Source organism: Podarcis pityusensis (assembly GCF_964106645.2).
Source record: "Podarcis pityusensis genome assembly, chromosome: 9".
In the NCBI taxonomy this organism is placed as follows: Eukaryota; Metazoa; Chordata; class Lepidosauria; order Squamata; family Lacertidae; genus Podarcis; species Podarcis pityusensis.
Window position 1 is genome coordinate 62,784,641 of NC_138034.1, and position 13,204 is coordinate 62,797,844.

The window sequence follows — 13,204 nt, forward strand, 5'->3', positions numbered from 1 at the left end:
TCAGGATGAAATGGTGAAATCAGCTATGATTAAATGGGCACAAGATGTAGGACATAATATAATGATGGCTGACTGGGAACAGTTATGGACCACAGGTATGAAATTTACGGCATGTAATGCTTTAAGAGAAAATTTAATGAAAATGATTTATAGGTGGTACATGACACCAGTCAAGCTTGCAAAAATTTACCATTTGCCCGATAATAAATGTTGGAAATGTAATGAGACTGAAGGTACATTCTTTCACCTTTGGTGGACATGCCCAAAGATTAAGGCATTCTGGGAGATGATTTATAATGAAATGAAAAAGGTACTCAAATATACCTTCCTGAAGAAACCAGAGGCCTTTCTCCTGGGCATGGTCGGTCAATTGGTGCCAAAAAAGGATAGAACTTTTTTTATGTATGCAATAACAGCAGCAAGAATACTCATCGCGAAGTATTGGAAGACACAAGATTTACCCACCAGGGAAGAATGGCAGATGAAGTTGATGGACTATATGGAACTGGCGGAAATGACTGGCAGAATCCGAGACCAGGGAGAAGAGTCGGTGGAAGAAGACTGGAAAAAGTTTAAAGACTATTTACAGAAATACTGTAAAATTAATGAATGTTAGAAAAATGTTGGAATGAAGTTATATGGCTTTAGTAGAAATGTTATAAGGAATTAAGTATAAATAGATTAATAGAGTATTTAAGGAAAAAATAGAAGACACAGAACATAATAACAAGAGGAATGCTTTTGCCTGGCACCTAAAGATATGTAATGAAGGCGCCAGGTGAGTCTCCCTGGGGAGAGTATTCCACAAATGGGGAGCCACTTTTCTCGTGTTGCCATCCTCTGGACCCTTTGTGGATTTGTTTTTCAACATAACAGGAAACAAACCAAGTGGTCCTCCTTCTTCTGCTTCATTCCAACTCACCTTGATCAGTCGATCTCCGGGTTGTAACCTCCCATCACTTTTGGCAGGGTCTTGAACGACGTCATGGATGTAACAGCCAACGTTATCATTGCCTTTGGTCACAGTGAAACCAAGGCTACCCTTCTCTGATTTAGTCAGGACAACATGGAGCTCCACCTCCTGGAAGGAAGCACATTTTCAGCATGTTTCAGACTGAGAACTAGCAACACAATACACATACACAGCTACATAGATCTGCATGTGTTATCTATCTGTGTGGTGGTATTTGAGGAATGCAATTTCTGCGAACAAACCAATTTGCACCTCCTGGACTAACGTGCAGATCAGAACAGAACTCTCCCTTGGATTTTCCTCTGAATTTTGCAATGCAGTTGTCCTGCCACGTTTTAAAAACAGTATATTTTAAGAATAAAGCATGTTTAGAAATATGCCAATTGAGAAAAAATGGACGGTATTCAACTTAGTTTTAATCAGAGAATACCCACTGAAACGAATGGCTCTAACTTAGTCATGTTAATCAATGTGTACACCAACCAATATTTTTAAATATGGATTTCTGTCTGGATTCTTTAAAAAATTGCAGATTAATGTATGGAAACAGGATGGAGAAGATCTATGAATGAACATGTGCAAAACTGACATGGGATTCAGGACTTGGTACAGGAATCCATTTTGGCAGGACAAATGGTGGAGGAGAAGGAGGAGAAGGAGAAAGCTGCTGTTGTTGAACATAAAGTAACACAAGCGGGATCCGTGGCTTTACAGAAGCAAATTGAGGACTATAAGTTGAGGCTTTTTATGATTGAATCTAGGAAAAGTCAGACTTTGAGGAATGGATCCCGGCTTGGACTAAAGAAGGAAAGTTGGAAAGATCCCTCTATGCAGGGATTAACTGACTTTTGGGACATGGACTCGGGCCTGGAGGAGATTGAAGTTTTGGGGGCCTTTGGATTTGGAGGAATCTTGAAATATGCCCTGAAATACTTTATGGACTATAGCTTCAACTATGGAAATTTGGCTGATCTGTTCAGAAGGAAGAAAAGGATTGACAGGTTGGAGTTTCCCCGAGATTTGCTCTTTAGCATTAAAGAAAATGAAGAAGACCTGCAGAAGGGACTTGGAAAAGAGTTAAGAGCCTCGGACATAAGATCACCAGGTTGATGGACTTCATGGAGTTGACGGAAAGGACTGGCAGAATCTGAAACCAGGGAGAGGAGATGGTGGAAGAAGATTGGAAAATTTAAAGTTTATATATAGACATATGGTAAAACTAATGAGTGATAGAAAAATGGTGGAATTATTTTTTATGGGCTTAGCAGAAATGCTATAAGGAGTTAAGCATATATAAGTATTTTAGTTTTAATGGAAAATAAGGTTAAAAAATACGTTATTTACAATATGATAGAAAATGGAGAAAGATGGAAAGGATTTGCTGAAACAATTAATAGAAGTGGAATACAAAAAGGGAGGTGAGAGGAGGTCGAGGAAACAAGGGAATGAAAGATAGAGTACAGAAAAGGGATGATGTATGTTTTTAAATTGTTTTTGTTTCGTTTTATTTAGGGTTAAGGTTAGGGAGTGGGGTTTGTTTAGTTTAGTTTAATGTGTTTAGTTTTGAGTTTAGGTTGTGTTTTGCATTGTCTATATACTGTACTGTATTGTTTTTTTTTCTTTTTGCTTTCCTCCTTTGTCTTTTTTCTGTTTTTTTCTTCCCTTTTTGTAATCTATAAAAGTAATAAATATTATTTTTTTAAAAAACCAAAACTGACATGGGACAGAAATAGACTGATCCACTCGTCCCCAATACACAAGGATAATTCAAGACAGCATGACACAAAGGAGGAGATAATTGAGGTCAGGTATGCATGTCACAAGGTGTCTTTTGGGCAGTTTCTAAGTGGATGCACTAAAAATAGCTTCCGCAGTTTAAACCTGGAGCTCATTTGAAATCTACTTGCAGGTATTTCTTTTTAAATTTGAAAATTAGAGCCAATAGGCAAGGAAACATCCCTGTTTGGATCACCCGGTGTTTTCACTTTTACCTAAAAGCATCTGCGATGGGGTAGGGGAGGTCCCAACTGACCAGAGCAGCAGCAGAGTGTTTCAATAAAAATAAAACAACATGGTACAGTCCACACAGAATGAAGTAGGGTAGAGTTCTGATCTGCAAATTGGCACAGACGGAGCAAAAGTCCACTGGGCTGCAACCGGGTAAACTGTAGCGTTTTGCTGTGTTTGCACAAACCTAAAAAAACACGCAACCCCCTCCCCCAAACTACTGAGAAGGAAAAGTGGGACATTACTGGTTCATATTCATCGGCGTGTTTTTCAAGCTGGCTCAAAAGCGACGCAAGGCCTCCTGGCGCTGCCACGAGCTCAGAGACGGAGCAGCTGTATTTCTCGTCCGCTGAACCAGATGTGAAGGTTCGACATCTTGATATTGGTGGCAAATCCATTGGGAGAAGAGACGGTGGGTTACTAAAGGAAAAGGAAAAGAAGACAAGAAAGGAATCAAAATTTAGGTTGGCTCCAATGCCTCTGGAGGAGGGTTGAAATTGCAACGGTGGCAATTTATTGATTATATTTTTAACCCATCTCTTGATTCTGAAATGGGATCCTCAGGGCAGTTCACTGGTTTAAAAGACTATCCACACGGCCAAAGCAGAGGAGATGGAGGTAGCCACATTGTAGCCATGTGTTTGCCCTGTTCACCTACATGGGAATGTAGGAGCCAGACCATTATCCATTTAGCACAGTGCTGTCTGCATTGACTGGGCAGGGGTCTCTCCCAGCCATACCTAGAGATGCCAGGGATTGAACTCAGGACCCTCTGCATGGAAAGTCAGTGCTCTGCATGGAAAGCAGGACTGGGACATTATTTTTCAATCAAAAGTGGTGTGTGGGTGAAGGGAGCTGAACCCTCTAGGCTAGGGTTTAGTGAATATGTCAATTTTGGTTTCTCTCAGTTTCTAGCTTTTCCAGTCTTAAGTTCAGCTCTCCATACTTCCACTTCAGTTTGCAAATTTATTTTTTAACAGTCCTTGTGAAAATTCACCAGCGTTTTCCTGAAAATAACCCCTAAATTACACACTTCTCTATATGCAATTTTACCAAATGCACACATTCTTGTAAACCATATCCCCCTAATGCAATGCATTTGTGTATGTCATTTCCACAAATACACATGTTTTATATTTACCCTAGTATTGTACTTTTGGACACATTACCTGGCCAGAGACCTGCATTGCAAAATTCAGAGGTCCGAATTTTGAAAGGTGACTTTGTTTTGGTTCATGTGTTGCTTTGGAAAGCATGAATTAGTAAGCTTGCCTTCAGATGCAAATGGAGTCAAATTTCTCCTCCCTCCCTACCCTAGAGTTTACCTCTCTGCAGTCAATCGGCCCAGGCATTTTTCTCTTAAGTCAGTCCCTTTTCAGTTATCAGAACAGGGTTTGGAGGAAAGAAAGGCATTTGTTGCTCTCTTGCTGCAACTGCAATTCCACCCCCAACTGAAACGGATGCAAAAATTAGGATTTCACCTCAGACCCCATTTTAGACATGAATGGGGGATGTTAGATGCACAGCAAACATGGTTTCCCCCTTTGAGTCTAGCAGGACTCATAACTTATCATGTTAAAAACCAAACTATATGACTAAATTAATTTAACGAAACGAGCCAACAGCACATGCCTGTTCCCAGTTTCTGGTTTCCCTAGTGTCTCATGAGGAGCACAATATATGGTGCGAATCGTTTCCTCTTGGCTGCAGGGCGTTTCATAAGGACTAGGTGCCTCAGCTGCTGATTTGCTGGGGTTTTGGTACAGGGCGGAGCTCCACTTTGTGCTCGCTATCTGGGCTGCATTCGCAGGAAGCTCCTCCCCACCGCTCCCGCTGCTGTCGCTGTAGCTGTCCCTTCGAGAGGGGGACTTGATCCGCTTCCTGCCCTTGTCCGTGGCTTCGTTTTCGTCAGAGCTGTCGTCTTGCTCCCCGTTAGGTTGCTGAGGGTTGCCTTTGCTGACATCAGGGAAAATCTGCTGAGGGGAATGGATAGGAGTCTGGAGGAAAAAGGAGAAGAAAGTATGGCAGAAACAGGACCAAGCATGTTGGCTGTGGTTTCAGAGAGCCGGTGTCACTGTCATGCGTAATGCACATGTACGCCCCCACCGACCCACCCAGGTTTTCATTGTTTGTATAAAGTACTTTGTTTTGTTTTTTTTAAATGATATTTATTAAAATTTCACAGAAAAAGAATCACATTAATAAAAAAATTAACAATAAAAAGAAAAATACACAATACAAAGTACAAAAAAGAAAAAGGAAAAACAGTTAAAAACAATTCCATCTTTTCATCACTTCTTTTACATTTACTTGTTTCCCGGACCTCCTAATACCTCCCTCTTTTGTATTCCAATTCAGTTTGTTAGTCCAGCAATTCCTTTCCCTCCTTTTTAATCCTGATCTTTAATCTTAATATATTATAACATTAAATTTTTACCTATTAAAAACCAATTTTTCCAATTCTTTTAACCATTACTGCTAGAAACCGCTTAACTTCAATCCGTTTGTATAAAGTACTTTGGAGGCTATTAGACTCCTACACCAGATTAGTGAAAGCATACGTTTTGTTTGGGTGAAGCTTAAAAGGAACGCCTCTCCCCATATGAACCAACCCAGACTTTGCGATCATCATCCAAGGCCCTTCTTCTAGTGGCTCTTCCATGAGAGGTCTCATGGAGGTCTCATGGCAACACAGGAACAGGCCTTTTCTGCAGTGGCTCCCCATTTGAGGAATGCTCTCCCCAGGGTGATTCGGCTGGTGCCTTCGTTATACATCTTTCGGCAAAAATGTTCCTCTTCAACCAGGCCTTGGGCTGATTATCACGCTATACCAGTGGTGTCCAAAATTTTTTCAAAGAGGGCCAGATTTGATGAAATGAAGGGCCGTGGGGGCTGACCAAAGTTGTTAACCATTTTTTAGGATTGAAGTTGCTGAGCTTTTTTTTAGGATTGAAGTTGTTAAACTGCCACAGGGGCCGGATTAAAGTGACTGACGGGCAGGATTGGGCCCCCAAAATGGACTTTGGACATCCCTGCCCTATACCCTTTTAAATGTGATTGCAGGAGGAGGGGATTATTGGTCTGTTATTGTTTTTGTTTTTATTCTATATTTTGTGTTTTTTATATTGTAATTTTATGTTGGAAACCACCCTGAGAGCTACGGATGAAGGACGGTATGCAAATAATAATAATAATAATAATAATAATAATAATAATAATACAGTGGTACCTCTGGTTACATACTTAATTCGTTCCAGAGGTCTGTTCTTAACCTGAAACTGTTCTTAACCTGAAGCACCACTTTAGCTAATGGGGCCTCCTGCTGCCACCGCACCACCGCTGCACGATTTCTGTTCTCATCCTGAAACAAAGTTCTTAACCCGAGGTAATATTTCTGGGTTGGCAGAGTCTGTAACCTGAAGCGTATGTAACCCGAGGTACCACTGTAATGGAATCTTGGATGCACATTTTCATAAAAAGTCACTCATAACATCCAATGTGCTACCATTCTTACCAGCAGAGAAGGGTCAATTTCGGGCAGTATCCCAGGAAGTGGCCTGCAGAGGAGAAGGGTGACTTCGGGAGATGTTCCCCTAAGAGCTGAAATAACTTCCTAGATGTAGAAGAGATTCAAAAATCAGGCACAAACGCTGAACAGGAAGGTGTGTCTACAACTGAAACAAGCGAACAGAAAGTGGTGCTGACCTGTTGGGACAGTCCTTTTAGAGACGCTCCGTTCACTTTCAGGATGACGTCCCCAACCTCGATCTGTCCGCTTTCTGCAGCCGGTTGCCCTGGGAAGAGCTTTTTAACCCTGACTATGCTGGAACCTGGCTGCTCTGGAGAAACGCTGTCCTCTCGACAGAAACTGAAGCCTAGGCCCGAGCTGTTTTTCACCAGCTTCACCTCAAACGTGTTGTCTGCAGAAAAGAAATGCGAATGTCATTGCGGCACGTGAAGACGCCTGATCTCACTCGCTGGTCATGCTTCAAACACTCTCCTCAGGCACCAAGATGCATAAGTACACATCCACAACAAAAGGAAAGCAGAAAAATCGATACTCACGCAGCCTAAGATGCTCTGGTTGCTGCAGAAGTATGAGAACAGAACATTTTTATACCACTCGTTAGAAACTTGGGACAAGTTGTCCGTCAAGCGAAAGCAGCCAGTACTCCAGAAATTAACACGCCAAGTCTATTTCTACACCATTCATTTAAGCCACTGTGATACCACTTTAACAGCCATGGGTTCACCCAAAGAATCTTGGGAACTGATGTTTATTAAGGATGCTGAGAGTTGTTAGACCATTATTACCTTCACAGAGCTGCAATCCTCAGAATTTTCTGGGAACTGTAGCTTCCCAAGATTCCCTGGGGGCAAGCTATGACTGCTGAAGTGGTACCATAGTGCTTTAAACATAGGTGTGGACGCAGTCCAAGCCACGTGGAAGAGTGCAGAGTGGAGGGTGTCAAACGTGAACAATAACTGAATCTGGGGGAAATGGTACAAATACAAACCTTCATAATTTAATTCCACTGGAACATAGGGCAAGTGATAACGAAAAACCAAACCGAACAACCCAGGATATGAATAAACACACTAATAGATAGGAATTATTTTCTTCACACGAGGGGCCTGGTTTACTTCCAATGGCAACAAAGCCTCAAGCAGGAAAATTGAAATGAACATCAGTAATGACAACTGGAAATTCTGTAAAGGTTGATGAGAGCTGTTAAGAAGTCTGCTGTCTCCCCCACAGAACTACAATGTGCTTTAACAATCAATCCTTCCCAGGGAACTCTTGAGAATTGTAGATCTGTGAGGGGAAGAGGGGCCTCCTAACAACTCTCAGCAGCCTTAACAAACCCTTACTCCCATCGTTCAGCCAGGACACTGAGGTCCAGCGCCGAGGGCCTTCTGGCGGTTCCCTCACTGCGAGAAGCCAAGTTACAGGGAACCAGGCAGAGGGCCTTCTCGGTAGTGGCACCCGCCCTGTGGAACGCCCTCCCACCAGATGTCAAGGAAATAAACAACTATCTGACTTTTAGAAGACACCTGAAGGCAGCCCTGCTTAGGGAAGTTTTTAATGTTTGATGTTTTATCGTGTTTTTAATATTCTGTTGGGAGCTACTCAGAGTGGCTGGGGGTACCCAGCCAGATGGGTGGAGTATAAATAATAAATTATTATTATTATTATTATTATTATTATTATTATTATTATTGAGTTCCCAAGATTCTTTGGGGGAAGGCGAGACTGTTTAAAGTGGTGTCATAGTGCTTTAAATGTACAGTGCAAATGGGGGCATAGGAAGGGGGGGAAAAGGAGAACTGGAAGTGATGAAAACAGAGAACAGGTAGGTCAGGTAAGCAAGTAAGCGATGATTCTTGCTTGAAGGAGAAGCGGGCTAATAATAATTATGGTCATTACTGTTTCGTCCAAATGGTTTAATTGAGCTCATGGACCAGCCCTGTAGGGCCACTATTATTTTAATGAACTGAATAGAGTGAAAGATTATGATTCATTGGAAGAAGGGGAGTGAGTGAGTGTGTGTGTGTGTGTGTGTGTGTGTGTGTGTAAATTTAATAGTGTTCAGTTGATTTTTTAAGTTATTTTGTTAATATTGATTCTAAATGCCATAGTGATTTGTTAATCATAAACAGTGGTACTTTGGCTGTCAAATGTAATCCTTTCTGGAAGACTGTGCGACTTCCGAAACGTTTGACAACTGAGGCACAAAAGGCGGTCAGCAAAGTCAATGGAGAATTTTTTTAAAAAATACAGAAGCCGTTTGACTTCTGAGGCGTGTTTGAAAATGGAAGCAATTACTTCCGGGTTTTGAAAGTTCAGGTTCCAAAACATTCGGCTTCTGAGATGTTCAAAAACCGAGGTACCACTGTAAGTGTGATATTAGCTTATTTATTTATCTATTGTTACTGATCTGTTAATAGTGTTTTATAAATGGCAATGGTTTTAATAATAATCTGTTAATTATATGATATGATTCATACTGTACTTGTGATATTCTATTCTATTATTACGGTTATTTATTTGTTGCTTGTAAGCCACTTTGGTATTCATTTGACTGGAAATGGAATAGAAATACAATCAATCAATCAGTCAGGGAATTCTACTCAAAGGGCTTGACACTGCAGTCGTTCTAATGTCATGTTATGTCTCGGTCCACTGGCCTGCCATTCTAGAGGTAAAAATAACCCATTGAGGCTCAAGCCCACTTTGCATTCCGACAGAATCTCACCGTCAGTGACAAAGTTGTAGTCTCTGGCATGTGTCATTTTTTTCACAGGTCTTTCTGGGGCACCACTGTGATTGGGCTGGTTTGGAGGTGTGCACTGTGGCGTAACTGGAGCATGGACTCTGGCGGCTGGAGGCTGGCCCTTTTCCAACACCAGGCGAACCTCCTGCAGGAACAAGCGTATAGACACTTAGCCATGGAAATAAAAGAAAAGGTCAGCACAGGATGAAGTACGCAGCACCAGGGTCTTTTTAGCATTGGCATTCCACACCTGTGGAATGCTCTCACCACTACTGAGGTGCGTGTCGCCATGCCATTGTTTCCTTTTAGGAAATGGGAAAAGACACAACTCTTCTGACTAGCTCCTGGATGAAGGTATCAGCAGATGAAATGATTTGTGAATAATTTTCTTGAATGGATAACCAATTCATGTTGCGAATCTCCTAAGAAATGAATGCTTGCATTTGAGTCTTGCCTCTGCCAGTTGTTGTTGTTGTTGTTTAGTCGTTTAGTCGTGTCCGACTCTTCATGATCCCATGGACCAGAGCATGCCAGGCACTCCTGTCTTCCACTGCCTCCCGCAGTTTGGTCAAACTCATGTTGGTAGCTTCGAGAACACTGTCCAACCATCTTGTCCTCTGTCATCCCCTTCTCCTTGTGCCCTCCATCTTTCCCAACCTCAGGGTCTTTGCCAGGGAGTCTTCTCTTCTCATGAGGTGGCCAAAGTATTGGGAGTCTCAGCTTCAGGATCTGTCCTTCCAGTGAGCACTCAGGGCTGATTTCCTTTAGAATGGATCAGTTTGATCTTCTTGCAGTCCATGGGACTCTCAAGAGTCTCCTCCAGCACCAGAATTCAAAAGCATCAATTCTTCGGCGACCAGCCTTCTTTATGGTCCAGCTCTCACTTCCATACATCACTACTGGGTATGGAACCTCAAATAAGGAAGTATCCCTGCATTGCAGCAGCAGCCAGAATATGTGGACGGCCCCAGGATTAGCTTGACCTTTGCCACACAGTTCTGGAAGAGCCACCACATACCTGACCATATCTTTGAAGATAGCAGCAGCACAGCCTAACGTTTCAAAAGCCACGATTCCTGGGAATACTCTGGCAGCTGCTGCTTTTGCCACACGGGGGAGAGCAGCGGCCGTCAGAATAAGCAAGCCACTTCTGCAATGACTGAGAATGGCTTGGTGGATGGTGGCAGAAGCAATAGTTGTTCCTCCTCCCAGGAACTTCCTGCAACTTAGAAATGCAACATAGGAATTGGCCCCAGAGAAACAAGGCTGTAAACCTCCTACCTGGCCGGTATTCCTCAGGATTTCCACAGCTTGTTTATGGGTAGCTCCTTCCAAAGTAACCCCATTGACAGAAAGCACACGGTCACCTAGAACCAACAACAAAGGGTTACAGGAATCCCATAAGCAGAGGCTAAGCACAACCCAACAAAATAAATCTCCTCTCTCAGCTCCAGTCAATAGCCATTCGAGATAGACTTGTGCAGGATAAAACACCAGCGGAATGAAAACATGAAAAGAACTTTCTCGGTCAGTTCAAGGGTCCGTCAAGACCAGTGTCCTGTTTCCAATAGTGGGCAGCCAGATGTACCTGAATCTGACCAGCCATCCCCGTCCCCAGCATCTGATCTCCAGAAATAAGTGGCCTCTGTACACTGACGTCCTAAACAGCTACCGAGGCTGATAGGGTCTTGATAGGCCCAGCTAAGTGCCCCCCTTTTCTTATATTCTCCAAGAATCCCGGCTATTCAGGAAGCTGCAAAACCCCAATGTGAAAATAAAGGTTAATTATACTTGCCTTTTTGAATTCTACCATCAGCTTCAGCTGCTCCCTTAGGAATAACAGCTTTCACATACAGGCCTCCATGTCTCACGTTCGTGTTGACACCACCCTGCAGATTAATAAATTGGACAAAAGTTACGACCTTAATGGAAAGTCAGATATCCGAAACCAAAGGCACCAACCCAATCCCTTAAAGGAATCCAGAACATACTCATGCAGGCTATCAGCAAGGACAAGCGGCAGCCAAAAATGAAACCCAGAAGGAATTATTATTTTTCTTTTCTTTTTTGAGCCCCATGCAAGCAAAGAGATGGTTCCCAAGGCTTCTTCTGGGTACAGAATTCTAGTTTAAAGTTCTGGTAACAGAACTATTGAGAATATTTGTGAAGGTTAACAAAGCATGAGTCTGAGGGTATATCATGCATGTCCAGCCATTCAGATACAGACAGACACAGAGAGGGGAAAACTAAGGTGCACTGCTTCTTCTTGAGTTATGGAAAGCTGAGTCGGGGGGAAAAATGAAACTTCAGTAGGCTAGGTGGTGGGTTTCTTCTAATGTCTGAAATTGCAGTTTGGTCACCATTTCCTGCTAAGTTTACTGTGCCTTTAACTGCTGCACAACAGGCAAGAATCCAACAGGTGAAGCTTTCCCCACTGCTGCATCTCCAAAAAGGGAAAAGCTCAATTGTTGGATTTCTTTTTGCACAACATTGCAGAAAGCACAATCGGGGGAGGGGGGACCTGTCCACTTTAAGAAACGTGGTTCTTGAGCAAGAAGGGGTCTATGAATCCCTAAACTGGAGGGATCTGAGGCTCTTCAGAATTGTTGGCCTCCCATTCCCATTGACCCAGCCAGCATGGGTCAATGACGATGGGAGGTGTAGCTCAGTAACAACTGGAGGGCTACAGGTTCCCCATCTCTGCTTTCAGCAAAAGGCTACTCCTTCCTTAAGAGTGTCCACTTCCTATGCTTTCAAATTAGCAGCCTTATTTTATGTATGCTTAAAGGTAAAGGTAAAGGGACCCCTGACCATTAGGTCTAGTCGTGACCGACTCTGGGGTTGCGGCACTCATCTCGCTTTATTGGCCGAGGGAGCCGGCGTACAGCTTCCGGGTCATGTGGCCAGCATGACTAAGCCGCTTCTGGAGAACCAGAGCAGTGCACGGAAATGCCGTTTACCTTCCCGCTGGAGCAGTACCTATTTATCTACTTGCACTTTGATGTGCTTTCGAACTGCTAGGTTGGCAGGAGCAGGGACCGGGCAACGGGAGCTCACCCCATTGTGGGGATTCGAACCGCCGACCTTCTGATCGGCAAGTCCTAGGCTCTGTGGTTTAACCCAGAGCACCACCCGCGTCCCTTACATATGCTTACTTGGAAGTAAATCTCTCTGTGCTCAGTAGGTTCACTCCTATGTAGGTGTTAATAGGATTCCAAGCCGATAGTATTTAGTACAGGGCCAGCAAAACACATTTGCTTTCTGTTTCAGATTAGAAATTGCAACCAACGTGCTCACAATACTGTGCAACTCTAAAGTGTGTTACAGGGAAGCAGGAAATGTGTTTTAATTTTTATGGCAAACTGATTTACTTTGAAAAGGATGAGAACTCTAGATTATTTGGACAAATGCCTTGGGGAATATGCCTGAGCTGATCTCCTTGGGTGAGCCACAAATACCTCTTCTAGTGATCTGCATTTACTCAACTCTCCTTGTCCAAACTGCTTTCCAAAATTCTGAGATGCAATCCTTCAATCTGATCTTTGGAAAGTGAGCTGAAGATTGCCATTAAAAAAGCACTTTCAGACACCCCCACAAAAAAGCAATAAACACAAGGACACGGCATTGTATACCCGCTTTCGGAGTTTTATCTTTAAAGTGACATTGTCAAGTAGTTGCAGCCCATTAAGTACGAATGATCATGTACAGAACTCAGCTTACGTTCTTATAAAATTGAAAAGGCATGCCAAAAAGTGAGGTTACTGCTGCCAGCTTCTAACGCAGAAATGGTCAATATGCTGAGCAGTCAAGAGTCAATGCAATTGCAGGTTCTTCTACGCTGTTCCTCCTGCCCCCTCCCCAAATTTACTGGGGTGGGGTGCAACTAAAATTCTGCTTGATACAACAGGCAGAGTGGGGGGTTTGCGCGAATGAAGGGATGGAGGAAGAA

The 13,204-nt window shown here is 42.9% G+C and overlaps 1 protein-coding gene across 1 annotated transcript in view; it reads right to left on the minus strand.

Moving 5' to 3' along the window:
• Positions 1-13,204, minus strand: part of PTPN13 (protein tyrosine phosphatase non-receptor type 13) — a 121,065-nt gene that overhangs the window by 20,841 nt on the left and 87,020 nt on the right. The window contains exons 24-31 of the mRNA XM_081021316.1: positions 11,051-11,144; positions 10,537-10,622; positions 9,238-9,400; positions 6,686-6,900; positions 6,495-6,593; positions 4,613-4,977; positions 3,226-3,400; positions 923-1,081 (exon numbers count right to left, since the gene is read on the minus strand). Of these exons, the coding sequence (XP_080877442.1) occupies positions 923-1,081; positions 3,226-3,400; positions 4,613-4,977; positions 6,495-6,593; positions 6,686-6,900; positions 9,238-9,400; positions 10,537-10,622; positions 11,051-11,144 (1,356 nt within the window). The remainder of the gene's footprint in view (positions 1-922; positions 1,082-3,225; positions 3,401-4,612; positions 4,978-6,494; positions 6,594-6,685; positions 6,901-9,237; positions 9,401-10,536; positions 10,623-11,050; positions 11,145-13,204) is intronic.